Source organism: Jaculus jaculus, chromosome 3 (assembly GCF_020740685.1).
Source record: "Jaculus jaculus isolate mJacJac1 chromosome 3, mJacJac1.mat.Y.cur, whole genome shotgun sequence".
Taxonomy (NCBI): Eukaryota; Metazoa; Chordata; class Mammalia; order Rodentia; family Dipodidae; genus Jaculus; species Jaculus jaculus.
In genome coordinates this window covers 101,643,917-101,668,540 of record NC_059104.1, presented here as the reverse complement: position 1 = coordinate 101,668,540, position 24,624 = coordinate 101,643,917, and the positions used below count along the sequence as shown (strand labels likewise).

The following is a 24,624-nucleotide window of genomic DNA, read 5'->3' as shown; positions in this document are numbered from 1 at the left end:
CAGGCTTTGTCAGAGCTGAATTCGAAACTCCCTCTGAGGTCTTATGCTTGTATAGCATTCTTACCCACTGAGGCATATCCCCAGCCCCAACTGTTTTTTCTAAAAGTTCCTTTTTTATCATGCCTGTTGTCCTCCAAGCAGAATGAAGAAAGAGCACCTCGCATCCTTCCTGCCTCCTCCGAGCTTTGGTTGGTGGATAAGTGTCCCCTGTGCCTTGTGTGATATCCCAAGAAGGGTAGAGAGACCACTGGAGGGAGGGGGCATTATAGACTTTTCTGTGCAACTGGTGATTAAGCAACCTTGAATCTGTTGACAAGATGCAGAGGTGGTCATCTGGGGTGTCTTTGGTACCATTTTTCCTACTGCAGTCCAGGTCAAGTTTGTGTCATCCTGCCTTCCAGGGGATGTCTCTTATTTCCCTCTCCTCCTATCCTAAAACCACTGCCCTCCTCCTCTAGATGCATAAGAGCCGCACCTCTCCATGAATTTAGCCACTTGAGCTTGCTGCCCCTGTCTGGTCTGCCTGCAGTCACTGCCCTTCAGTGTAGGCCATAGTAGGCTAGGACCTGTCTTTAGTTAGAACTACCATAGACTTGAGTGATTTACCAGATAGAAATGCACTCCTCCTAGTACTGGAGGCCGGGCAAGCTGAGATTACAGTGCCAGCATGCCTGGGTTCCCCAAGTGCCCTCTTCCTAGCTGTAGACTGCTGACTTCTGGCCATTCCCTCACATGGTAGAAAAGGCTAGATAGTTCCAGGGGTCCTTTTGATAAGGGCACTGATCCCATTCATGAGGGTGCAAAGCCCCTGCCTCCTAATACAATCATCTTGAGGGTTAGGACTTTGGCTTATGCATTTTGAGGGGAACACAAACCTCTAGACCCTAGAAACTCTCTGTCCTTCCATGGCCCTGCATTGCCTGTGGGATGGAACCTAAGCTGACCTTTTTGACCCATATAGTGCTCCGTGGTCCGACCTCAGTTGTCCTAACTTAGTTCCTGGCGTGTCTTCTATGCCTCCTGCTCTGAGGTTCTCCAGCTGTGTTTCCTCAGCCTAGCATGGGTACCCCATCTCCTGTCCTTGGCTTCTCAGACACAGGCTTTGTCAGAGCTGAATTCGAAACTCCCTCTGAGGCACTGTCAGAGCCACCCTGTGTTATCTGTGCTTTGGTTGGTGTTGGTTCATGTGTGCCCCTGATCTAGGACTCAGTTTCCCTGCTGGACCCCAGCCTCTCCCTGCTCACTTGCTAATGGATCATATAAATGAAAAGTTAGTCTGGCCATCCTGTGAGCTGCAGGGGACAGATGAGAACAGTTTCCACGTGAAGAGCTGAGGAAGCAGAGTACCACAGGAATCTGTCTTCTCTGCTGGCTGGTACAACCCTGCAGAGCACCTGTGGGCTGGCTTTCTACACTCAGGATGTCCTACTGAGTGAGGTGGCCATCCTTGTCCCCTTTGTTCTGTGCTGAGGATCTCAGAGGACGTATAAGGAGACATCTTGGCTGGTAAAAGGCATGGCTCTTTAGGAAGCCTGCTCCCTCTGGCTGGTTTGAGGCAGTTGTTTGAACACCTGGCCTAATCAGGACATGCTGTGGAGTGGGGCTGAGGGTGGAAAAGGTACAGGTACTGGGACCCAGTTTCTCGGCTAGAGCTCAGCCTCTGCCTGGTCTCTTGCTTACGGATCAGTAAGTTAAGGAAATGCACATAAGCCAGTTCAAGTTGAAGCTCCCAGGCCCGCATGTTGCATCGAGCGTGTTGCAAGTGCACTCTTCCTGTTGAAAAGGCTGAACTGGATGCTGAGGGACTCAGCCCCAGCCCTTGGTACTGCTTCTACTGCTTCTGCCTACGTAGACCACTTCTTTCAGTGTGTCCCCCTCCATCAGGCAGAGCCCAGCCCCTCATATCTGCCAGAGGTACTACTGGCTTGGGTTGGGTTGGAAGGCTGCAGAGAATGGTGCCTGTGGCCAGCTGCCTGTCTGCTCTCCGAGGTCCTTTGCGGGGAGATTCCTGCATGCCTTGGTGCTTGTACCTCACTGTCATTCCTGCATCTCTTGCACAGGAGAGCAACACACCCAGGTGAAAGACAGCTCAGAGGTAAAACTGGACCCAGTCCCCTGGTTTGTAAAATTCAACAAATCAGGGTGTCTGAATTACAGCTTCAACTCTTTCTCACTGTGTGTCATTAGGCAACCTGCTTAATCTCTGTTTTCCCATTTGTACAAAGCGGGTAAGCATGCTTGCTTTGGCGGGAAGGGGTGCAGGTTTTAAATGAGATGCCAGCACAGACGAAGCGCACAGCACGGTTCTCTGTGAGTTCCCTGGCCCTGCTCTGTGAGGTTAGGGACACAATCAAGTACTCTCCCTATGGAGCCCTCCTGACTGCCGCTAGATGGAGCATGGCTACAGGGCTTAGACTTAGGCACCCATAGGTGGGTGTCAGAGAGAAAAGTAGATGGCAATATATGGATCTGAGGTAACAAGAATCAGCCCTTCTACTTCCCATTGCTAGGCCACAAAAACATCAAGATTCTTGCTGGGCATGGTAGCACACGCCTTTAATCCTAGCACTCGGGAGGCAGAGGTAGGAGGATCACTGTGAGTTTGAGGCTACTCTGGTACTACATAGTGAATTCCAGGTCAGCAAGAACCTACCTCAATCCCCCTCCCAAAAACAGAGCTACCAGTTAAGATCCAGCCACAGGCTTAGACATTCATTACATGGTTTTATAATGAAAAAGACTAAAAGACTAGATCCAGAGTCCCATCAAGAAATAGCAGCAGTCACTTTTCAGATGGCAGTGACCTTGGGATGACTCAGAAGACATGATGGTGCTGGGAAGAAGTGACAGGAGTACTCAGCACTGCAATATCTCTATCACACCTTCCGAGGCTCAGGGTCCATTGCGGAAGAGGTGGTGGAAAGCATGTAAGAGCCATAGAAAGGGTAGGACTCCTTACAACGTGCTCCTCCAGACACAAAATGACCTGGATATCCATGATCTCACAGTGCCTGACAATACCTACCCAAGACCATCATAATAGGAGGAAAAGATCATGACATTAAAATAAAAGAGAGACTGAGATGGGAGGAAGGAGGGAATATGATGGAGAATGGAGTTTCAAAGGGGAAAGTGGGGGGAGGGAGGGTATTACCATGGGATATTGTTTATAATCATGGAAGTTGTTAACTTAAAAAAATTAAAAAAAAAAAGAAATAGCAGCAGAAAAAAGCAGCCTATCTCCAAAGGATACAGTCTATGTTCCTGGAGTAGTGGGTGACAGGACAGAGCTGCATGGAATACTCATGTCACTTACTAGCTTTAAATCCTTTGACAATTGCTCATTGCTGTCAGGATGAAACCCAGAGCTTTTAGCCTGGCTTCTGAGGCCCTACATACTGTGGCTTCCCTTCCCCTTTAGCCTCCTTCCTCCCCTCACTGCTTTCCCAGCCCCACCATTGTTGTGACTGATCCTCCAACCCTCCTAGTTTCTTCCCAGCCGTGACTATTCACAGATCCTATCCCTTCATCTGGGAACGCTGTCCGCACATGCCCAGTGTGCTGGGCTGCCTCGGGATGTGACAGGGACTTTGTATGTTCTTTTATCATTATGTGCCCCGTGCCTTCATGACAGACCTGCTGGTGGAAGGTATCACAGCACTATTTTGAATGAAGGGACTAACTATTCATGCCTTAGTGAATAGCAAAGCAGTCAAAAGAATGAGGTTGGAGAAAATTGCTACGTGGTTAAAGACACTTGTTTACAAAGCCTGATGGCCTGGGTTCATTTCCTCAGTGCCCATGTAAAGCCAGGTATATAAAGTGGTGCATGCATCTGGAGTACATTTGCAGTGGCAGGAATCCCGACTTAGTGCACCCATGCTCAGTCTCTCTTCCTTTCTCTCTCTCTCTCTCTCTCTCTCTCTCTCTCTCTCCCCTTGCAAATAAATATATTTGTAAGAGTGGGCTCTATAGTGAGCTTCAGGAAAAGGTTCAGATCCATGTTACTTGATATGAACCCTTCCACCATTACCACTTACAAACTTGGTAGAAATTTGGACAAGTTACTCGGTCTCTCTGTGCCTCTGTTTACTCCTATAAAGAATGAACATAGTAGAGCTTGCTTTGGGGGTTGTGGTTTTATGTTTTTGTCTGTGCATGTGTGTAGTGTGTGTGGTGTGTGCGCATGTGTGCAGGTGAATATGCACGTGGGTATGGAGGCCACAGAAGAATGTCTGCTGTCCTTCTGTACCTCTTCCGTGTTTTTCTTGAGACTTAATTCTTTCACTGAACTCAGAGCTACCACTTTTGCCCAGTCTAGCTGACCATGAGCCCCGATGACTTTCTGGTCTCCAGGCTCCATGGCACTGGGGTTACAGGCATGCATGGCCACATTCAGCTGTTTAGGTGGGTGCTGAGGAACTGAACTGGGGGTGAACCAGGCTTTCTGAGGCCCTCGTGTTTATGTGGCAAGCACTGTTACCTGAATCCACTGAGCCATTTCCCCAACCCCATAAGCTGTACGTTGAGATGAGTCGTATACAACAGTGGCTGGCCCAAAGAATCTCATTATTGCTCATCTCCAGAGCTGTCTTCCCACTGCTGCCCTGGGCTCTATCAAGTGCCTCTGACACACACCCTTAGCATCCTGCGTTCTCCTGCAATGTGTCTGGCCTACTTGGAAATAAATACTTGGTATTGCCACACGTGTGACATTACTCCTTTTTCTCCCCTGGTCTTTAGATTCCATCAGGGCAGGACGCCCGTCATTGTTGTCCCCTCACCACATACAGGGTGCTCAGCCAGTGCCGAGTGGCCTTGACTGCCTCTGGGTTTGCCCTAGAGTGTGGGAGCTGGGGGTGCCCATCGTGACGCTGGCTCCTGCTCGCCCTGGAGGACTGAAGAGGTGGCCTCGTGCTTTTGCCTTGCTGAGCTCTCCCTGCTGCTGTCTCCCACAGGCACCGACATGGCCGTTTTCTGTCTGCTGTGCGGGAAGCGCTTTCAGGCGCAGAGCGCGCTCCAGCAGCACATGGAGGTCCACGCGGGCGTGCGCAGCTACATCTGCAGCGAGTGCAACCGCACCTTCCCCAGCCACACGGCCCTGAAGCGCCACCTGCGCTCACATACAGGTAGGCGGGGTGGGGCGGGGCTTCGGGAAGCTGTATCTGGACTTAACCTCCACCCAAGACAGGCAACGGAGGGTCCGAGTTAAGGCACCTTCTACCATTCTCTGTTCAGGGGTGGATATATAGGGGCTTGTCACAGGGCATGTTCATGTGGACAGTTTTGTAGTTAGACCACTTGTTTTCAGTCTTTCTGTGTTCAAGAACAGCCAATGTTCATTAAGAAGACATTCTCCTAAGTCTGACCCCCAGAAACATTACTTCGGTGACCCAAGGTGAGATCCAGAACTCACCATCACTAAGAAATATTCCCAAGAGCTGCTGATGCAGTTGATATGAAGATACATTTTGAGAAAAACTGAACTGTTGGATGCCTGTCTGCCATGGCTCCCACCACTTTGCTTTCCCTACTGAATATACTCACTCTACAGAAGAAAGCTCAGGGTTTATTAAAGGAGTCTTTTTGTTTTCTCCATGGTAACAGAAAGTCTGAGTTTTACCTAAACCTTTCTTAGGGACAACATGAGGATATTTGAGCTATCTCTGCTCAGCCCATTTATACGATGGGACCAGGATAAGGGTATAGTAGGGACATGAGAGAGTGGAGGAAGCAGGTCCAGGGGCCCAATACTGGCCCATGGCTACCCCCTTTCAGTTTGAAGGGGTGGGACACCTTGTATCTGAGGATCTTGCAGCAGCCCTTGGTCTTCGCCTAGCAGAGGCACAGATGATTTAAACTCCTTCTTTGCCTTAAGGCAAAACGGGCTCTTCTGTAACTGTACCTGGTTGTTTTGTTTTTCTTTAAAGCCCATGTTGAATCTGCATGTATGTGCATGTTTTGCCCTGGCTTCGGGGTAGTGCTGGGGTCAGGTCCTTGTGTGGGGATGTACTAAAATGCACACTGAAACCTGCTGGAGGAGGAATAAGAGTTCCGTAGGCCTCACAGGAGAAGGGTAGGACCCTCTGTCTCTTTCCTGAGAGCTTTGTCACAGCTCAGGGGCGGAGTATAGGGCCAGGCCATAGATGGATGTCAGACCCTGCTAAGTAGGGAAAAGGCTTTGCTGTGACCATGGGCTGAGCTGGCATGTCCTGCTAGCAGCGGGCACCCTCTCCATTTCTAGATGCCATTCAATTCAGAGAGCTACATTGGCATTGCATCACCAGACATAAATGTTTAGAACTTCCTAAGGCTGCTGCCGTGGGATGGAGGAGCTCCCAGACCAAGAAGGAAGGGATGTGTGCCAGAACTTTCTCTACAGTGACTGCAGGTGTATGCACCGTTCCATCTGTGCCGCCCTCAACGGGTCGAAGTTCAGCCTTGGCAGAGATGGCCACTTCTTAGCATGGCACTGGGTCAAGCCATTGGCTTCATGCGACACAAATGAAGCCAGTCTTTCTAAGTCTACCTGGCATAATCCTGCTCTACCCACATCACTTTCTTAGAGCTCAGAGAACACAGAATTTGGTAGAAGCCCTTTCTTGCTTTAGAAAACATAGACATGTGTGTAGCCTGTGTATACACACAAATGCCCATTGATTTTCACACCAGCCCTACATTGGCTCTACACCCCCCCACACACATGCACACAATGCCTCATTAATATTCCGTTGTTCTTGGCCCATTTGCTGCTGGGCCGGGTGTTCAGCATCAGCAGCTGTGTTGGGTAGGTTAGTCCAGCCGTGTGCTTGGCATTGATGGATCCCTGATTCACATGGCTCATCATACAATAAACTCTCAGCTGCACTGAAGGGGAAGGGGCTGAGAGGGAGTGGCCTGGGGAGCCCAGGGGCTGGGGCTGGGGTGAGAACTATACTGGGCTTGGCCAGAGTAAGGGAAGCCACCAGGTAATGACAAACTGGGGGAGGAAGGGGGGCCACAGGTACCCTGGGCAGGCCAGAGGGGCTCTAATTAGTCTCGTTTGTCCTGCACTTAATGTCAAGCTCATTAACGCGTCCACAGAGTTAATCAACATAGCACAAATTGGATTTTGAGTTCTGCCACCAGTTTTGTGTACATTATGGCCAAACGGACATGCTCAGCTCTCAGGGCCAGGGTTACAGGCCCGGTGCCTATCAGGCTGCCAGACCTGGATGAGGTGGACGGGAGTGGGTGCTCAGTGACTTGTCTGCCTGTCCATCCCCCAGAGTTGTTTTTTTTTTTTTTTTTTTTTTAATTTCCCTGGGCTCAAGACAATTCCTATTTAAACTCATTTAACATGTGATCTACTTCATAATTAAATTCATAAAAATCTGATCAAACAAACCCCTTGGTTGTTTGTTAAACTCTTAGGGCCCTCCTCTGGAGGTAAGAGGCACACACAGGCAGACATCCCCCCCACACACCCCACCCCCCCAGGCTGAGTGACTACCGATGTATGTTTTAATTACCAGCTCCAGCTGAAGTCTCACGTGGCCTTGCTTTATTTATTTATTTATATCTTAATGAGGATACTGAATCTTTGATTAAAGTCGTAATCGTTGCCGATGCGGTAAGGAGGGGGAATTGGCTATCAGACCAGACGGGGCCACGTGTGTAGACACACAGAGAGCGTGGCATGCAGGCTCACGCACACAACAGACTGACCCTCGTTCTGTTAGACCCACAGCCATTCTGCACCAGCACCTAGATGGACCTTGGCTCCCTTGGCTTTGAAGGGGTTGGAGGCTGGGGAACCCAACCATCCCTGTAGAGCCAACAGCCAGAGGACAGACAGGCATCATCAGAGCTGCAAGAGAAGGACTTGCTGGCCCGCTGAGCCTCTAAGAGCAGTGTCCTTGAGGGGAGGGTGAGCTGGGTAGGGGGACAGCTTCGCTCTCTGAGTTTCTCCACTGGAGCCCCTACCTCAGGCCCTCAGTACTCCGTACATTTCCACCCATGAGACCCATGAACAGACAGCAGCATCCGCTCCCCACAGAGCCGTAAATACTGTTCCATGTCTCCATAGTCAGGGAGAATTCATGTGGGTACGAAGGGGCCTGGATTTGGGAGGGGCACGTTTGGTTAGTGGCCTGCTGAGGGGAGACAGCGGAGAGAGTAAAATATCATTTTAAAGAGGAAGTGAAGACATGGGCATGTGAGTCTATAAGGAGAAGGACAATTTATGCCCAGGCACGAGCACAGTTTGACATGGGGATAATGAAAAAACGTAGGTCATTGTGGATGACTTAAACCTTCAGCAGCTGAAGAAAATGTATGAAATGCAGAGGACATTACACGGTTGGCAGCCCCGCACATCTGCAGAGGGACAAGTGAAATACAGTGGGCCATTCTTTACCATAAACTGTGGTTGTTGGAGATGCAGCCCAGAGAAATTGTAATTACAGTGACAAGACGAATCAGCGATATTTAAATATTCATGAGCAAAGTCTGGGGTGATCAATCTATCTTTATTGTCTGCGCCTTCACTCCTGTAATAAATAAGTAGCCAAAGTGCTCACCTTTCATCCCCCCAAGCTCCCCACTTTGGGTACAAAATGTAGGACGGTTAACCTCCACCTTTTCATTCCCTCACCCCTTAGGGATTTAGGGAGCAGGGTGTCCCCGAAGGAGACTAATGGGAATAGATTCTGGACTGAAGAAGGACTGTTCTCAGCTTAATATCCACTATTTCCAGAGAGTCCATTCTGGGTCACTCTGAACAAGCACTAGGACTACAAGGATGGGCAAGACTTCTCTCTTACCCTCAAGTGCCTCCACTCTAGAGGCATGGTGGTTCTGCTAGTCACCAGGACACAGTGTGTCATTCAGCCAGCTGGTGAATACCCGTTGTCCATGAGAGACCAGAGCCTGAGTCGCAGCTCAGCTACCGTTTAGCTGTGTGACCTTGGAGCAGTGCCTACGCATCTCTAAGCAACTCCCTTTTTCTAACCCTATAAGATGAGGATGTCTTTCTCTTGAATAGTTTTTATGAACAGATGACAGCCTCTGAACTCCTTAGCATAGAAATGAGCTCATAGCAAATATCGCCCATTTTAATGGGAAAGGGGCTTTAAAAAAATCACACCCCTATAAATAATAGACCAAAAGGGGCTGAATATTCTCTTTGGGGACAGACAGAAAAGAAAGTATGACTTATTTTGCCTGAGGGAGTAAAGGGACCCTTTCTAATGAGAGTGATGGATGAGCTAGGTTTTGAAGGATGACTAAGAGTTCACCAGGGAAGGAGGAGGAAGGCAGGCAGAGGTAAAGGCTGTCTTAACCAGTGGAGGGAAAGAGGCAAAAAGTATTTTAGGGACAATGAGAAGCTCTCCAAGGTGAGGATTTCTTTTTTTTTTCTTTTTTTTGAGACTATAGAAGGCAGGCTGGTGTGGCACTGGCCCCTGAACCAGACAAAAGGAAGGGGTTACTACGAGAAGGAGGCAGGCATGGCCTCAAAGCCCCTAGGTCTGCTGGACTCTCACAAGAGCCCATTTTCTGTCCCCCCACCCCCTGCTCTTTGCTGAGTCACACGGTCTTCTTTTTCTGGAACTGGCCATCGTCCCAGGGATGGCCATGGGGCCACAGTATACACGTGAACATGTGTGCTAGCTGTTCGTGTTACAGGACCAGCGGGTACCATGGACGCGAGAGTCGTCTTTGGAGGTGGTGAACTCACGCTCCTGCTGTGCTGGATGTGCCCCGCTACCCCTGAAGAGGGAGCAGGAAGGGGCAACAACCTGATCAGGCTCCTTGTCCCCACAGGTGACCACCCTTATGAATGTGAGTTCTGTGGCAGCTGCTTCCGGGATGAGAGCACGCTGAAGAGCCACAAGCGCATCCACACGGGGGAGAAGCCCTACGAGTGCAATGGTTGTGGCAAGAAGTTCAGCCTCAAGCACCAACTGGAGACTCACTACAGGGTGCACACAGGTACCCAGGAGGGCCAGGGCCCCGGGCTGGCTATGGGACCTGGTGGGATTAAGGAGCAGATAGTTGTCCAGAGTGAGGATAGCCCAAAGCTCAACCAGAGGCCAAAAGTTATATTAAGAGAGAATGGAGTAGTCCGAGCTTTGCCTCTCCTCCCAAGGCCAAAGCAGACATTACCAGTCAATCATGGCAGACATTACTAATCAATCACACAGCACACCATCCCTGGAGCTCACTTAGTCCCTGAAGCAGCCACAACATAAAAAATAGTCCAGGGTTACAATGCATGATCATGTCTATTCATGAGCCCTGATTTAGAGTCAAGTTGGCCAGATTAGCCAAAAGTGAAATTGGGGTGGCTTCATATTGCTCAGGGAGGAGAGAGAGAAAGAGAGAGAATATGATAATGCGGGCCAGAAATGGTGACATTAGATGAAACTCATTTCTGAGATGAGAGGAATAGATGTATTCATAACTCCTCCATGCACAGAATGTTTTACCATTTCAAAATGCTTCCACGTTCCTTTAACATAAAAGAAATATGAACAATTGTTTTCCCTGGAGTCTGAGGACAGACAAGTGGCCATGGTCCAGAAATTCTCCAGTAGGGGGCAATGGAGCCCTGGAGCTGGGCCTATACTTGCTTGGAAAGCCTATTTCTTCCCAAGATCAAGTTCAGCGACATCACTGACTGCTTAGAACTGGCCCTGTGGGAGTAGTCACAGCATAGCTATAGAGCTATGTGTGTTGGGAGAGCCGATTGTCACTCACCCAGCTCACTGCAGCTACAGAGAGAGAGCTGTCAGGAAGGATGTGGGAGCAGGGAGTTTCTGTGAGGTGGAGAGGTGGTGGGATCTGGCAAAGTGGGGGGCCCTTTCTGATCACTGGAGACAGAACCCTGCCAGAGGAAGAGGAAGTTACCTCGGCTGGCTTAGGGGACTGTAGGGGCCAGACAGTCCATCTTGTTGAAGCTATTTTCTCATCTGAGTTCTATTTTCTTGCCTGTAGTCTGGGGCCACACGGGAGGATGGGGTGCTCATTGCTGTCAACTTGTACCCAGAGGATTTCCCAGAGCCCTGGGGTTTCTTAGCCCCTTGTTGGGGATGTGACCTGGCGGGTGGATCATTAAATGCATTGGCAGTGACGATTGTAAATAGCTGGTCGATAGTTAGATCACTTTGGCTGTTCATTACTTCATTATTTGCTGGGGCCTCTGCACGGAGGAGTATCGATAACGAGATGGCTGGCCAGTTAATTACTGTATTGAAACAAGGTTCCCTTACACCCTCTGCTCAGCTCCAGGGGACTGTAGTGGAGGGCAAGTCTGGGTAGCAGGTTAGGGTGTGGCTGGGGAAATAAATGTCCCCAGACATGGTGGATTTGAAGGACTGGGTCCCTTGGATTTACTTCACAGCTGCTCCCTACGGTGTATAGCCTGAAAGGACTCTCCTGCTCCCTGAGGATGAGCAGTGCTTACGAAGGGACATCCCCAAGCACTTCCAGTGCCTTGCTACCCCCTTTCAAGCATCAGTTTCCTTAGTTGGAAGGGAAGGGCCTCTACCTTTGGGGAAGGTCGGATGGTACGGCAGAGGCTGGGGAGATGGTCCAGTGGACAAAGCAGTGCCACACAAGTGTGAGGACCGGAGTTCGGGCCCCCAGCACCCACATAATGTCGGTGGCCTGCCTGTCATCCAGCGCTTGGGAGGGGGCCGCAGAGAATCACTGGGGCAGGCTCGCTAGTACTACTAGCCAAATCAGAGAGCTGCGGGTTCAAGTAAGAGGCCTTACTGCAGTAACTAAAGAGGAACACGAACAAGGAAGAGACCTCACACTAACCTCTGGTCTCCACGTACATGCGCACATGTATCAAGCGTGCACTCCACACACACTTACACATGCCAAAAATAAATACATAATAAGGCAAGAGGCCAAAGCTGTGCTAACAATCCCCTAATCACTAATCACATATGGCTATTAGTCACAGAAAAACCAAGCAGCCGGGCGTGGTGGCGCACGCCTTTAATCCCAGCACTTGGGAGGCAGAGGTAGGAGGATTGCCGTGAGTTCAAGGCCACCGTGAGAATACAGAGTGAATTCCAGGTCAGCCTGAGCTAGAATGAGATCCTGCCTCGAGAAACCAAAAAAAAAGGGGGGGGTTGGAGCTGGGTTAGTGGGGCAGAGATTCCCTCCGGCAAGTCTGGGGTTGCGGGAGTGGCGCCAGGCTCCCCCCGTCCTCTTCCTCTGTCCTCACGCACGCTGGCTTCTCGTGTGCCCCGCAGGGGAGAAGCCCTTTGAGTGCAAGCTATGCCACCAGCGCTCCCGGGACTACTCGGCCATGATCAAGCACCTGAGAACGCACAACGGCGCCTCGCCCTACCAGTGCACCATCTGCACGGAGTACTGCCCCAGCCTCTCCTCCATGCAGAAGCACATGAAGGGCCACAAGCCTGAGGAGATCCCCCCAGACTGGAGGATAGAGAAGACCTACCTCTACCTGTGCTACGTGTGAAGGGGCGTGTGGCCGAGCAGCGGGAGCCAACAAGGAGGAGCTAGAGCGAGACAAACAGACAGAGGTGGAAGGACTGGGCAAAGAAAAGATTGAAAAAAAAAAAAAGGGAAAAAGTAGAAAAGAAAAAAAAAAACAGAAAAGAGAGAAGGATAAGGAAATCTATGGTTAGTTGTCCTTGGATTTTTCTCTGGGGCTTTAGGTGACCTGAATGTCAAGCCACTGCCCCTTCCCTGGGGCTACTGCCCGCCTTGATTCTCCTGGGCACAGGGGATGAGGAGTCATTCACATCGTGGCATATTATTCTCCTCCCTCTGTCTACCCAAACCTTTTTTTGTGTCCAGCAGCAGAGGCCAGGAATCAGGTATGAAGCCCTGCTCCTGTACTCCTCCCAGAAGGGCAAGAGAGGACTAGAGAGGAGGCTCTAGTTGGTGTGGGGATGGGGGGGAGGGCAGTCCCTGGTTTTTTCTATGAATGGCAGCTCTGCTGTGCTGGGAAGTCTGGACAAGGGACAGGGTTTTGGCCTGTCACATGTGGGTGCCCCTCATGATCTCTGGGAGCCTCATGGTTCTTCCCATCCCTTAGCTCCTTGCTCCTGTTTGATGGCTGTCTTCTAGGCCCAAGGGATACACAGCCAGCGTGAGTCCGGGCTGTATCTCTCTCCCGGTCTGGCTAGGAAAGCTGCATCCAACTCCAGGACACCTTCCTCCTCCCATTAGCTTTTTCAGAACACAGAACAAAATAAATCAAACACCCCACCCTAGCCGAGGCCCCTCACGGGCCAGAATCCTGCTGAGCTGCTTTCACTTGCAAATGGAAAATAAATGTAACAGCTAAATATATTATAATCCACCATACAAACCAGTACATCCCTACAGTCCCATTTTCACCCCATGGGAAGGACCCATTATCCAAGGGAAGGAGTGGATGTCCTCCTCCAGGTGGGTCCTGCACTGGAAGGAGGGGTCAGACTGAGGCAACTGGCCAGGGGAAGAAGTTGCTGACATGCTAGGGACCCTTTAAGCACAAGGTCCCAGGGACCCCAGACCCAGTAGGAAAACCCAGGTCCAAAGATGAGTGCAGAATTCCTGGCTTGCTGTCCTCAGTCCGCAGAGGGGAGGAGGAGGAGCTGACGCACGCTTTGGCTTCGTGTTGTGTTTTGCTTTTCTGTGTCCCCGTTAGCACATTGTACTTGAATTACCTCAGTTTTTTGTGACCTCATGAGCTTTTCAAACCCCTGCATCTCCTGTTTTGTGTTGGGGGTTGGAAGAATGGGGAGACATGCTTTTCTGTTCTAGTATAAATTAACAGCTGGCTTTGGACTTGACCTGCAGAAATTCCTCCCCTTCGCTGGCCAGCAGCCTCCCACCTGGAAGTTGTGGGACAAAGGGAGCACTCAGGATCTAAATGGGAGGCCAGGAGGACGGAGAAGGTGCAGAGATTGGGGTCTCACTGTCCCCAGCAGGTCATTTAGTAGTGAATGTTGGTTCCATCCAGGACTCCAGTCATCAGTGTCCAGCCTGGGTTCAGCCTGAAACCATGGGGGAAATCCCCCCATTCCTTTGATTGGCGGGGCTGTTCAGGCTAGAGGGGCCTGGATCATTCAGATCTGTACAGCCATGTGGTCCCCTCTATGTCCTGTACCATTGCAGAAGTGGTATGTTTTCATGGTGGGTGGAGGAGTGACCCAGCTTAGGTTTGATCGTGCTGGGTGGGCGGATTTTCTAAAAGCTACCTCTTCTGTTCGTCCAACCTTCTGTCCCTCTCCTCCTTCCCCTTCGGCTGCTCTGTGTCCTGTCTTCCCCCAGCCTCCGCACCCTGAATTTTGGAAAGCACATTTGCAGTGTTCATGTTTGCTTTGGGATGAGCCTTCTGTTTCATCTCATGCTCTGTGTGTAAGAAATGTTTTATTATTTTTATTATTAATGTTATTATTCTTTCCTTTCTCTCTCTGAGGAAGTTGTGGCTGCATTGTGATCTTAGGTTTTTTGAAAAAAACAAATGGTTTAGGAAAGCGGTTTGGGGGAGAAGGATGATGAGGAGTACAGGGAAGTCGGAGGGATGGGTGCTGCTGTGGCCACCCCGTCCCTTGTCCCATCCCTCAGCCCCTCCCCTTCAAACTCCCCCACTGAATCTGAAGGCCTTAAAAATTGTGTGTGGGGGAGGGGATGTGGATTGGGAGCGTGTCTCCACACTGGGTTGGGGTGACAAAGTAGGGAGGGTGCTGTTTTGCAACTATAGCAATGACTTAGTGCTTTGGAAAGGGAAAAGATTTAAACTTGAAATATGTGACTAGAACAGTTGCTGTGTTTATAATGTGAAAAGCGTGAGGTCTTTCTGGGGAGAAGCAGTCTTTTAAGAACCATGATGCACTATGGCTTTCTCCCCTGGTCTAGGAGGAAGGGGAACTTGCTGGCCCTCAGGGGATCTGTAAATCCCCTCAAACAGTATTCTAACAGCAAGGTGTTACTCGACATTGGTGGGGAAGGGAAAACTATCAAACTATTCCATAGAATCAGCTTGTCCCTAGCTCCCCTGTCCTTCCCCATCAGCCTTGCCCCCTTCCCCCATTCATAAAAGTGTGAGAGGGCTGAGCTGATCTTTACAAATTGTAATATTTTTGTAATATTTGTTAGTTCCTTCATCAGTTCTGCAGGACCTTACCCTTTCCTTTTGTAATGTGAATAGAAAAAAAAAAAAGGAGAAAAGAAAAAGACAAAAAAAAAAAAACTACCACCACACCAATTAAAAAAAAAAATATATATATATATATCTGTATGTGTGTGTGTGTGTGTGCGCGCACACACGCTCTATGTGTGCTGCTGTGTGAAATCATGTTGTGTTGTCTTCATCTGGTGTCGCAGCATTGGATGATACTCAGCACCGGCCCCCAATCTGTGAGGACTCTGGGGATCCTGATAAGGAGGCAGGAACAGCTAGCAGAAGGGACCCCCGTGTATACTGTTCCCTCCCCTCTGCTCCTCTCACAGCCCCAAACATCCCAATAGAATCCAACACGCTACGCCCACAACTTTCTGCCCTCAAAGACGAAAACACTTCAGCATTGCCAAAGCTGCCTGTGCCAGGCTGGCTGGCCACTAGACAGGTAGGAAGCCGCAGAAAAGTGTTCCTGGTGTCTGGAGTGCAGGGGCTCAGGGTCGGAGGTGGAGGCAGCTCTTTTCCCTTCCTAAGGAAGCTCAAACTGCATTTCTTCCACTCTTTTCTGACTTCTGACTCAACACCCCTCCACCCTTCGCTGTGTTCCTGCAGGGCCCCGACTTGCTACTGCCTTATCCACCCCGGTGAACCCTGTCCATCCCAGCAAGTCCATGTTACTCAATGGACCTTTCTCGTGCCCAGCTCCTGCGAGTGAGTGAGTCCCTTCATGCTTCTGGTGACCCCTCACTCGCATGTCCCTTCCCTGTTCACCTCTCATTTAAAGCATTAAGATCCTGTGTGTATATAGGACAGACAAATATATAGAGAGAAAGAGAGATATCGCAAGAGATATAAAATAGAAAATGTCACTGCTGCTCTGCCGCTTTGCAGGAGGCCATGGAAAAGAGGGAAGCAGATCTGGGTGCAAGAGTGGGTCAGGAAGCTGGGAGACCCCGTGATTCAGCACAATCCAGGGATGCAACACCGGCTTGTTTAATCTTTGTGCCTGAACAGTTTTTCCATGTTGAGAAAAAAAAAAAAAAAGGAAAAAAAAAACCTGCTGTAATTTTTTACAAGTGTGTGGTACGTTTCCAGATATGCTGTGCTTGCAGCTGGGAGGAAAGGGCTGCTGGGCCTCTGGAAGGGAACAGCGTGGGTCTTTAGGCTTGGGCCATGGCAAGGTGGGATGAGAGGACTTTTGGCCAATTTCCTGGCTAAACAGACAAAAGGGTGGAAAGGGACAGGGATGCACCAGGATGTGAGTCAGAAAGAGCGGGGACGCTTTTTGCTTCAGTCTGTTGTCACCTTCCCTCTTCTGTCTCATCTTCTCCTCCCTGAAGCATTGGCTTGGCATGGCTGGTGTGGTCACACTTACGTGGAGATGTTTGTATGTGGACAGCCGGACTAATCCTACATGATAGGACAGATGGCTGCAGGAAAAAGAGAAGGCCAGGAGCGGGGTGCAGGGCACACCAGGGAGGCTGAGTCAGGGAAGAGGACAAGGAGAAAAGAGCGCAAGCCCGTGGCCTGCAGCCGGCAGCCCCCCGGACCCCTGGGCTTGGCAGACAGGGTCCCGCCTCCCGGCGTGTATCATAGTGTCTGTCCCCATAGTGTTATGCATGATCCTTGTACGGTGAAGCAGCCGAGGTGGTGCACCTTGCCATCTGCCCTATATATAAAGATAAATAAATAAATATATATATATATATGTATGTATGTATGTGAGTTATAGCAATGAGGGCCCTGCGGCCCTGCTGGACCAAGCAAAACTAAGCCTTTTGGTTTGGGTATTCTGTTCTGTTCTGTTTGTTTCTGTGACTTGTCTTATGTTGTGAAAGCACAAGTGCCAGCCCCATTGCTCTGTATTACAGAATAGTGTTTTTAATTCATCAATGTTCTAGTTAATGTCTACCTCAGCACCTCCTCTTAGCCTAATTCTAGGAGGTTGCCCAATTTTGTTTCTTCAATTTTACTGGTTCCTTTTTTGTACAAATCAGTCTCTCAACGCTCCTCTTTCCCCTCCTTCCCCTCGCCCTCCTTCCTGGTCCTTGTCTCCCCCCTCCCTGACTTCTCCTTCCCGTTTTGGTCTCCCTCCTTTCTGTCCCATCTCTCCTCCTCCCCTTCCTTGTGCCCCCGCGACCCCCCGCCCAGCGGAGCTTGCCAGTTTTCTCTGTCCACCCGAAGTTGTGCGCTCCTGATCGCCGCCGCTTTCCGCATCTGCCTTCGTTTCGTGTAGATTGATGCGTTTCTTTGTAATTTCGTGTTTTTGACAACATTTAAAAGGAAAAAAAAAAAAAGGAAAAAAAGGAATTTACTGCTGCAGGTTTTTTTCTCTCTCCATGTGTCACTAAGTGAAGTTTGTGCCTTCTATAGCAAAGAGAATATTTTTTACATCCTACTAACAGTAGATTTTTTTGTAGTGAACATTTTTTGTATTTTTATTTATAAGTCTCATAAGAAAAATAGCAATGTTCAGTTGTATACCTTGAATCTGCAGTTAGAAGAGAATAAAGTTAATTCAGTTGTCTCTGGCTCCTTGTGTCCCTTTTTAAAATGTGCTTCATTTCTTCCCACAGGGTGGGAGGCACAGGCGGGGAACTGAGATTTCTGTCTGGGGATGAGCGAAGAGAAAGCTCTGTGTCACACACGCTCAGCTTTTTTTATGTGATGTTTATAAGGCATATGTCTACTCAATAACATTCTTGCCTAATTAGTAGTTTTTAGGTCAATAAGCAATGTTAAATACATGAATATCATTTGACCTTGGAACAATGTACTGGATTGGCATTCTGTCGTTTATTCATTCAGCCAAACTATGTACCGGTGACAATTTTCTGTACCAAAGGGGACAAAACAGAACAGACAAAACCCTCGTGGAGCTAGCATCTGTTTGTGGAGTTAGCAGGCGTGTGGTAACTTGCCCAGGATCATGACCAGTGACCAAAACTTGGGTTAGATTAGTTACCAAATCAGACCCGTTTTGGCCAGGAATCTGTCTTCTTGGTAGCTGAGCAAGCCTCAGAATGTCTCAGCTGGAAACTTCTTCCCAATTAAAGATCCTTGGTTCTGAGACAGGGAAGACTTGTTGAAAAAGAAGGTTCAAGAGCTGGAGGCTTTAGCTCAGTGGCAGAGCACCTGCCTGGCATATGCTAAGCCCTGGGTTTGATCCCTTTCTGTGCTGGAGATGAGGCACCGCCTAGCTTAGTCGTGGGCCGGGCCGTAACCCTAGTTCCCAGTCATCCCTGCATGGGCGGCCCAGAGTCTCAGGCTTCCCCACAACGTCACCCGTTCTCTCACTGACATGCAGGGGACACAAGCACTGCTTGCTGCGGTCAGTCAGTCCAGTGCTGAGGCAGTGCCAAGCACAGAAGGGGTCTGCATCTAGTGCCCGTGTACTTCCCCTCTGTGCCTGCCTGTGCCATCTGCAGAGACAACCCGATGTGCGGCCTTCCTACATGCTGGAGGGTGTGCGCGTGTGCGTGTGCGTGGTGTCTTCTAGCTCCTGTTCTCCGGGGCTCTGGCTGGAGTTGCTGAGCTGAGATCCACTAGAGCCATACTTCCCCTGAAAATCCTTCCAGGATGAAGCACCCGAGGTGGGAAACTGCCCACCCTCAAAGTTCACGCTCTCTTTTCCTCCTTCTCTCTGCCCTCCCTTTCTCCCTCCCTCCCTCCCTTCCTTCTGCCCCTCATCTCTCATCCAATTTTTTCTTCTCTCATTTTCACTTCCTTTCTCTTCTCTCTTCATCTCCCACCCTGTCATCATTTCGGGGAGATTTATTCTTTCTTTTGTACCTCTGCTCCACCTATTTCTCCTCTTGGTAAATAGTCCTTAGCCAAAAGATGTATATGTTTTGATTTGGAGCTGCGCCCCCTCACCACACACACACAACTCACCCCGCCTTCAGTCCCCTCTTCTCCCCCATCCCCTCCCTCGGGCCTCAGCTTTCTCTTGACAGATGGGAGGGCAGTGAGCACTCCCTCTTTAAAACAACATTTAATCGCCGTTTTCTGTTCTTGGACATCAAAGCTGGGGCTTAGGCCCTGCACTGGGGTCGAGGCGGCGTGGGCTCTGGGGGAGAGGAGGTGAGTGAATAGGGGCTGGTTGAATGGGCTTTGTGTGACCGCCAGGGTCTGCCCGCTTTACATGCTCTTTGACCCAGATATGATCTCATGGAGAGAAAGGGGCCCCAGCCGGGCCAGCCTGAGAACGCTCCTGCAGCCTGGCGCAGGCCCTCCTCCCTCCCTGGGCAGCAGGCCGCAGCTGCCCTCTGCCCCAGCCCTCAGCGTGGGCAGCCTCCTTCAGGGTAGGGCTCACCAGGGGGGCACGCGGCTGGGGTCAGAAGAGGGGATAGACAGCTGGGCTGGGAAAATGCTCTCAAGGGAGGGTTGAGGAGGCTCCTGCCTGGCTTGTCTGGTTGCTCCTCCCCCTGTGCCCCTCCTGTCCCTTTCTGTCCAGGGTGCTCGGCCACAGCTGCTTCGGGTCACATCAGCCTCGGTGGCTGTCCTTACAGTTTCTCTGGATGCCTGCTCCCTCCAGAGGGCACAGAGCTGAAGCCCAGAGCCAACAGAGGCCTGCTGAGCACATGGGTGCCAAGAACATGGCTCAGTGGGGAAACCATGCAAGCCTGAGGACCTGAGTTCAAGTCCTCAGGACCCATGTAAAATGCCAGTGCTGGTGCTGAGGAGATGGAGGCAGGTAATCCCTACACTTCACTAGCTGGATAGTCTAGCCCAGGCAATGAGGTCTACAGTCCGCGTGAGATCCTGTCTCAGAGAATAAGGGGCAGAGTGACTAGGGTAGAGCCCTCACCCCAACACACACGTGCTCACACACACATGCTCACGCGAGTGTGGCCAGTGAGAGGAAGGAGCAGACAGGCCAAGTCCAAGGTGTTCTCCAAGCACTGGGTGCTCAGCATGCCTCCTCTTCCGCCACTGACCCCGGAAGGAGAAGACTGCAGACAGACTTGTGGCTCTGCCTCTCCCTGCCCTCCTCAGTCCTGTGTTGTGCCTGCAGCAGATTTTCCAAAAACTGCAAATAGGGTCACCTTTTAAGATCCAGCCCTCCCCGCCCCCCCCCCCCCCCCGGTGGCTTATCACTCCCAGGATGAAGTTCACACTCCCCAACATGACCCTCAGTGGCTGCAGCCCCAGTCTGGTCACCCTTCCCCTTGCTCTAGGAGACTCGCCACCACCCACGGCTCTGTCCCCTATGGGCCTCTGGCATGTGCACTTGCTCCTTGTAGTGCTGAGAGCAGGACAAAGCGTGCCCCACCCCTGCCTGGCCTGCTCAGCAAAAACCCTGCCTCCCTCAGGAAACGTCCCCTGGCCACTCAGGCTGACTCAGGCACATTATGATCACCTAAGTTCTTTATTTTGGGGGGAGAGGGATTCTAGTCCAGGCTTACCTGGAACTCACTCTGTAGTCCCAGACTGGCCTTGAACTCATGGTGATCCTCCTGCAGCCTCCTCAGTGCTGGGATTAAAGGTGTGCACCACCACGCCCAGCATCCTTTAAGTCCCTAAGGTCAGGTCTGCATCCTCTTATTCTTAGAGCCTAACATGGCCCGTGGCAGGAAGCCAATAAACATGTTAAATACATGAATGGAAGAAGGTGAAGGTGGGAAAAGGGAGAGAGGTGGTTCTCCGGAGCTGAGGGTGCTGGTGTGAAGGGTGAGCGACTGCATGCAGGAGGATGTCCACCACGCCCACCCAGGCACGCTCACTTGGCACTGGGGACGGGCATGCATACCAGACAGGCTGCTGCTTCCCTGCACAGACGCCTGTCGTCGCTCTCGTAAGGGCACAGGACCGGGGTTCCCCGTGTGTCAGAGGAAAGGGCCACAGGGGTGGTTTACAGCTGGTGAGCAAGTTGGTCTGAGCTTCTGGAGGATGGTGAGATGTTTGCATGCCAACACCTGGTCCACTGGAAGCCACAGCTCGTTCCCCCCCACCTCTGCCTCTAGGCCCAGCCCTGCTGCTGTCCCCACGTCCAGCCCCTGTCCCCCAGCACCAGCAAGCAGGCTGACTATCCTGGGCTGCTTTACTCCCTAGGAGGTGCCTCAGTGAAAGTGAGCTCCCTCATTTAAACCTGACCCTACAGCCCTGCCGCCCTGCAGTGCTAATTACCCTGTAGCTGGAAACCGATTGCTGTACACTAAGCTTAAGCCCGCCTTTGTTTATTTACTGACTACATTAATAGCAAACCCGGCTGGCTCTCAGCTGCTCCCCACTGTAGCCCTGCTGGCTGGCCTCAGCTTCCCTGCTTCTTCCCAGGGGGGCCTGGCAGAGATGCAACCCAGCCCTCCAGCCCACCGTCCTGAGTGCCCCCCGGCCAGACAATAATAAGAAATCATCATTTTTGTCCAAACCCTACTCCTGACACATGGGTTTCCTTCTCGGCCTGACTCTTGGGCTGCGACAGAGCCAATTCCCAGAGCTCACCTGGAAACTGTTTCCAGGCCACGCAGTGTGCTTCCCTTCAAAATCTCCCCAGTTCCTGTGGGGAGGCGCTGGCCAGGTGCCTCATTTGACAGGGGAATAAACTGAGGCCGTGACTCAAAATCAGGAGGTGGTCAATAGGGGCTCCTGACCTCTCCATCAGCCTCCTCCCTGGCCCCTCGCTCCTGGGGACAACAGTCTGCACATTGGTCGTCCCACAGCATCTACACCCCCTTGTCACCAGAAAGGAATCCCTCCCTGTGTTGGATCAGAACCTATCATTTCTCAGAGCTTCCCCTCCTGTTCACATGCTTGTCCAGCATTTGCTGCAAACGTGGGATCCACAGGCTGTGTCTTTCATTCCTAGGAGATGGCCCAATGCCAACCTGGGGCCGAGCCTCACACACCTGGGTAAGACAGCAGGTGGCATTAGCTAGGGTCTCTGGTGAAATGGTGCCCTTCCTTTTTCCGGTGCCAGGGTTCCGAAGGCCCACAGCCAGGCCTCTGGCAGTGCCTGCTTTTGTGATGCCAGCAAGGCAGAGTTGGGTCCCAAAGACCACACGGGCCCTGAGTCAAACCTAGTGGCTGCGGTGTTGTGCAGCTCTGAGGAGGAGAGCGACAACCGGGTCTGCGTCTGCCTCCCAAAGCCTCGCCAAGGAGTCCTTCTCCCAACTCTAAGATGGGTCAGGCATAGCCCCGCTGCCCAGAGGACAGCTGGGACGTCGGCAAGAGAGAGAATCAGCTTTATAGGAACCGCGGTGCTGTAACTATGTCAGCTGTAAGTGGGGCGGGCTCAGGCCGGCCCGGAAGGGGCCCCGGTGGCCTCTGATGTCCCTTCTCAGACCAGAAGCCCACGGAGCTGGGCCGCAGTCGCCCCCCCCAGCACCCCCGGCACCCTCTGCAGACACAGCTGGACTCTGTCTCCACCTCGTGGTCACAGGAGGAAGCTGCGTCTACTTGCTGGGACTGTGGGATGCGCGGCGGGGCTGGAAAGGGGCGGTCGCGGGGAGGGCTTGGTGAGTGAGGGGGAGTTATGGTCCTCATTCACGGCAAAGAACATCTCAAAGACCATGGGGCAGGGGTATCAGGGTCTTTCCAGAAGACTCTGTGCCCTGTGAGTCAGCAAGCCCCAAAATTCTCTTAAGCCCCTTTTCTCTCATCTACCCCTCCCACTGACCGACCGGTCATTCAGATCTCACGCTTTCTGAATCCATCCCTAAAAGATTTCATTGGAAGCTCAAGTCAGCCCGCGCCAACCCCAGGGGTCCTCATCTCAAACAGAGACAAGACCAGCCTTTGACGGACTTCCGTTCTTCAAGGCCTTTCTTTCATGACACACAAGCAGGCCAGGGGAGGCTTACCGAGGGAGCTGAATGCCCCAGGCTGTCACAAGAGCGGGAAAGCTGGTGGCAGGATGTTGGAGTGGGAGTGACGGGGAAAACTGCTTCCTTCCTGTGGTCTCGAACCTCCAGCGAGCTTAGAAAACCCAGATTTTCCTGAAGTGAAGTTGATTGCTGCCTTGACATCAGTAGAATGGCCCTTCCAGGACAGTGAGCTTGCCTGTCTCCAGGCCTCCTCTCGCCCCCCCCCCACCTTGATGACACCTCAGTGCTCTGAGACAAAGACTCCCCCATCCTCCCACACGCGGTCTACAGGGGATTTGCCCGGAAGCGGTCTCAGGGTGGGACCGCTTATCTGTTGCTACCTTCATTTGGCTTAAAAGGGGCATTTAACTAGCAGGAGGGCCATGCGCCACACTACGTTTCCGGCGTTCTAGGACTCCAGCCCGCTGTGAATGTCCTCAGAGAAAAGCCCTGGCTTCTTATCACCTGTTACCTTTTTGGTTTTTCTTTTAAAGCAGCGCTTGAGTTCTTTCATCCTCGGGGAGTTCTTCAGCATAGAGTGAGCTTCTAGTGCCACCAGGTGGTCAGGCGGAGGAAGTGCAGGTACGACTGTCGGTCTGCTGGGTTTAAGGTCTTCCCTAATCATCCCCACTTGGGAGGGTCATGCCCGTGGCGGGACACGGATCTGGGATCCGGCAAGCCTGAATTGAGGCATGTTCACTTCACTCTCAGAAAACTCTTGCACTTTGGCTGGAGAGATGGCTCAGCGGTTAAGCGCTTGCCTGAGAAGCCCAAGGACCCCGGTTCAAGACTCGATTCCCCAGAACTCACGTCAGCCAACTGCACAAAGGGGGCTCACGCATCTGGAGTTCGTTTGCAGCGGCTGGAGGCCCTGGGGCGCCCATTCTCTCTCTATCTGTCTCTTTCTGTCTTTCTCAAATAAATTTAAAAAATTTTTTAAAAAAGACTTGACCATCAGCCTTTCTCCTTAGCCCACCCCTCCCAAGCTAGACACTTATCGTTTCGATTCCCCCCCCCCCGCCCGGAAGTACAGAAATCATGGTTAACCAGCATGCCTCACAGCCTGATTCTCTGCCTGTCTTGAGGGTCCAGAGGTCAATAATCCTCACCACTGACAACTCTAAAAGGAAGACTGAGAGCCCTGTAGGCTTCCAACTTCTAATGGGTGACATTCCTGTGCCCTGTCAAAGGTGGATTAAGCCGTTTCCAAACTCAGGCCTCCTGTACTTACCGCCTCTCTGCTCCATCCCCTTCTTCCCACTTAGGACCCCTTGACTCAGTGTACTCTGGGCTCCCAGCCAAACTCTTCCCCTCCTGTCCCTTTCCCTTCTATCTTCTCTTCTTTCCTCTTTTTTTTTTTTTTTTTTTTTGAGACACAGTCTCGAATATGCAGCCCAGGCTAACCCTAAACTCATGAAGGCCCTGCTTCACTATTGTAGTACTGGGGTTACAGGCATATACCACCATGTCTGGCCTTGCTCTTCCTTTGAATAGTGAATTTCTACATTGCTGGGACGAATATCCAAAGCAGACACAGTCTATGGGAGGAAGGAATTTATGTCAAGCTTACAGATCCAGAGGAAGTTCCATCAATGGGAGAAAACGCTGCTTCCATACATCTAAGCAGATGGAAACAACCAAACAGCCAGCAAAGGCCAAAAAGCAGCAGGTGGGGATCCTGCCCGA

The 24,624-nt window shown here is 51.2% G+C and overlaps 1 protein-coding gene across 4 annotated transcripts in view; it reads left to right on the top strand.

Annotated features, from left to right (window-relative positions):
- Positions 1–15,205, top strand: part of Zbtb16 (zinc finger and BTB domain containing 16) — a 199,180-nt gene extending 183,975 nt beyond the window's left edge. For all 4 annotated transcript variants that reach the window (XM_045145416.1, XM_045145414.1, XM_045145417.1 and 1 more), the window contains exons 5-7: positions 4,959–5,129; positions 9,805–9,972; positions 12,249–15,205. In XM_045145416.1, the coding sequence (XP_045001351.1) occupies positions 4,959–5,129; positions 9,805–9,972; positions 12,249–12,478 (569 nt within the window). In that variant the 3' untranslated portion in view covers positions 12,479–15,205. The remainder of the gene's footprint in view (positions 1–4,958; positions 5,130–9,804; positions 9,973–12,248) is intronic.
- Positions 15,206–24,624: the final 9,419 nt, after the last annotated feature.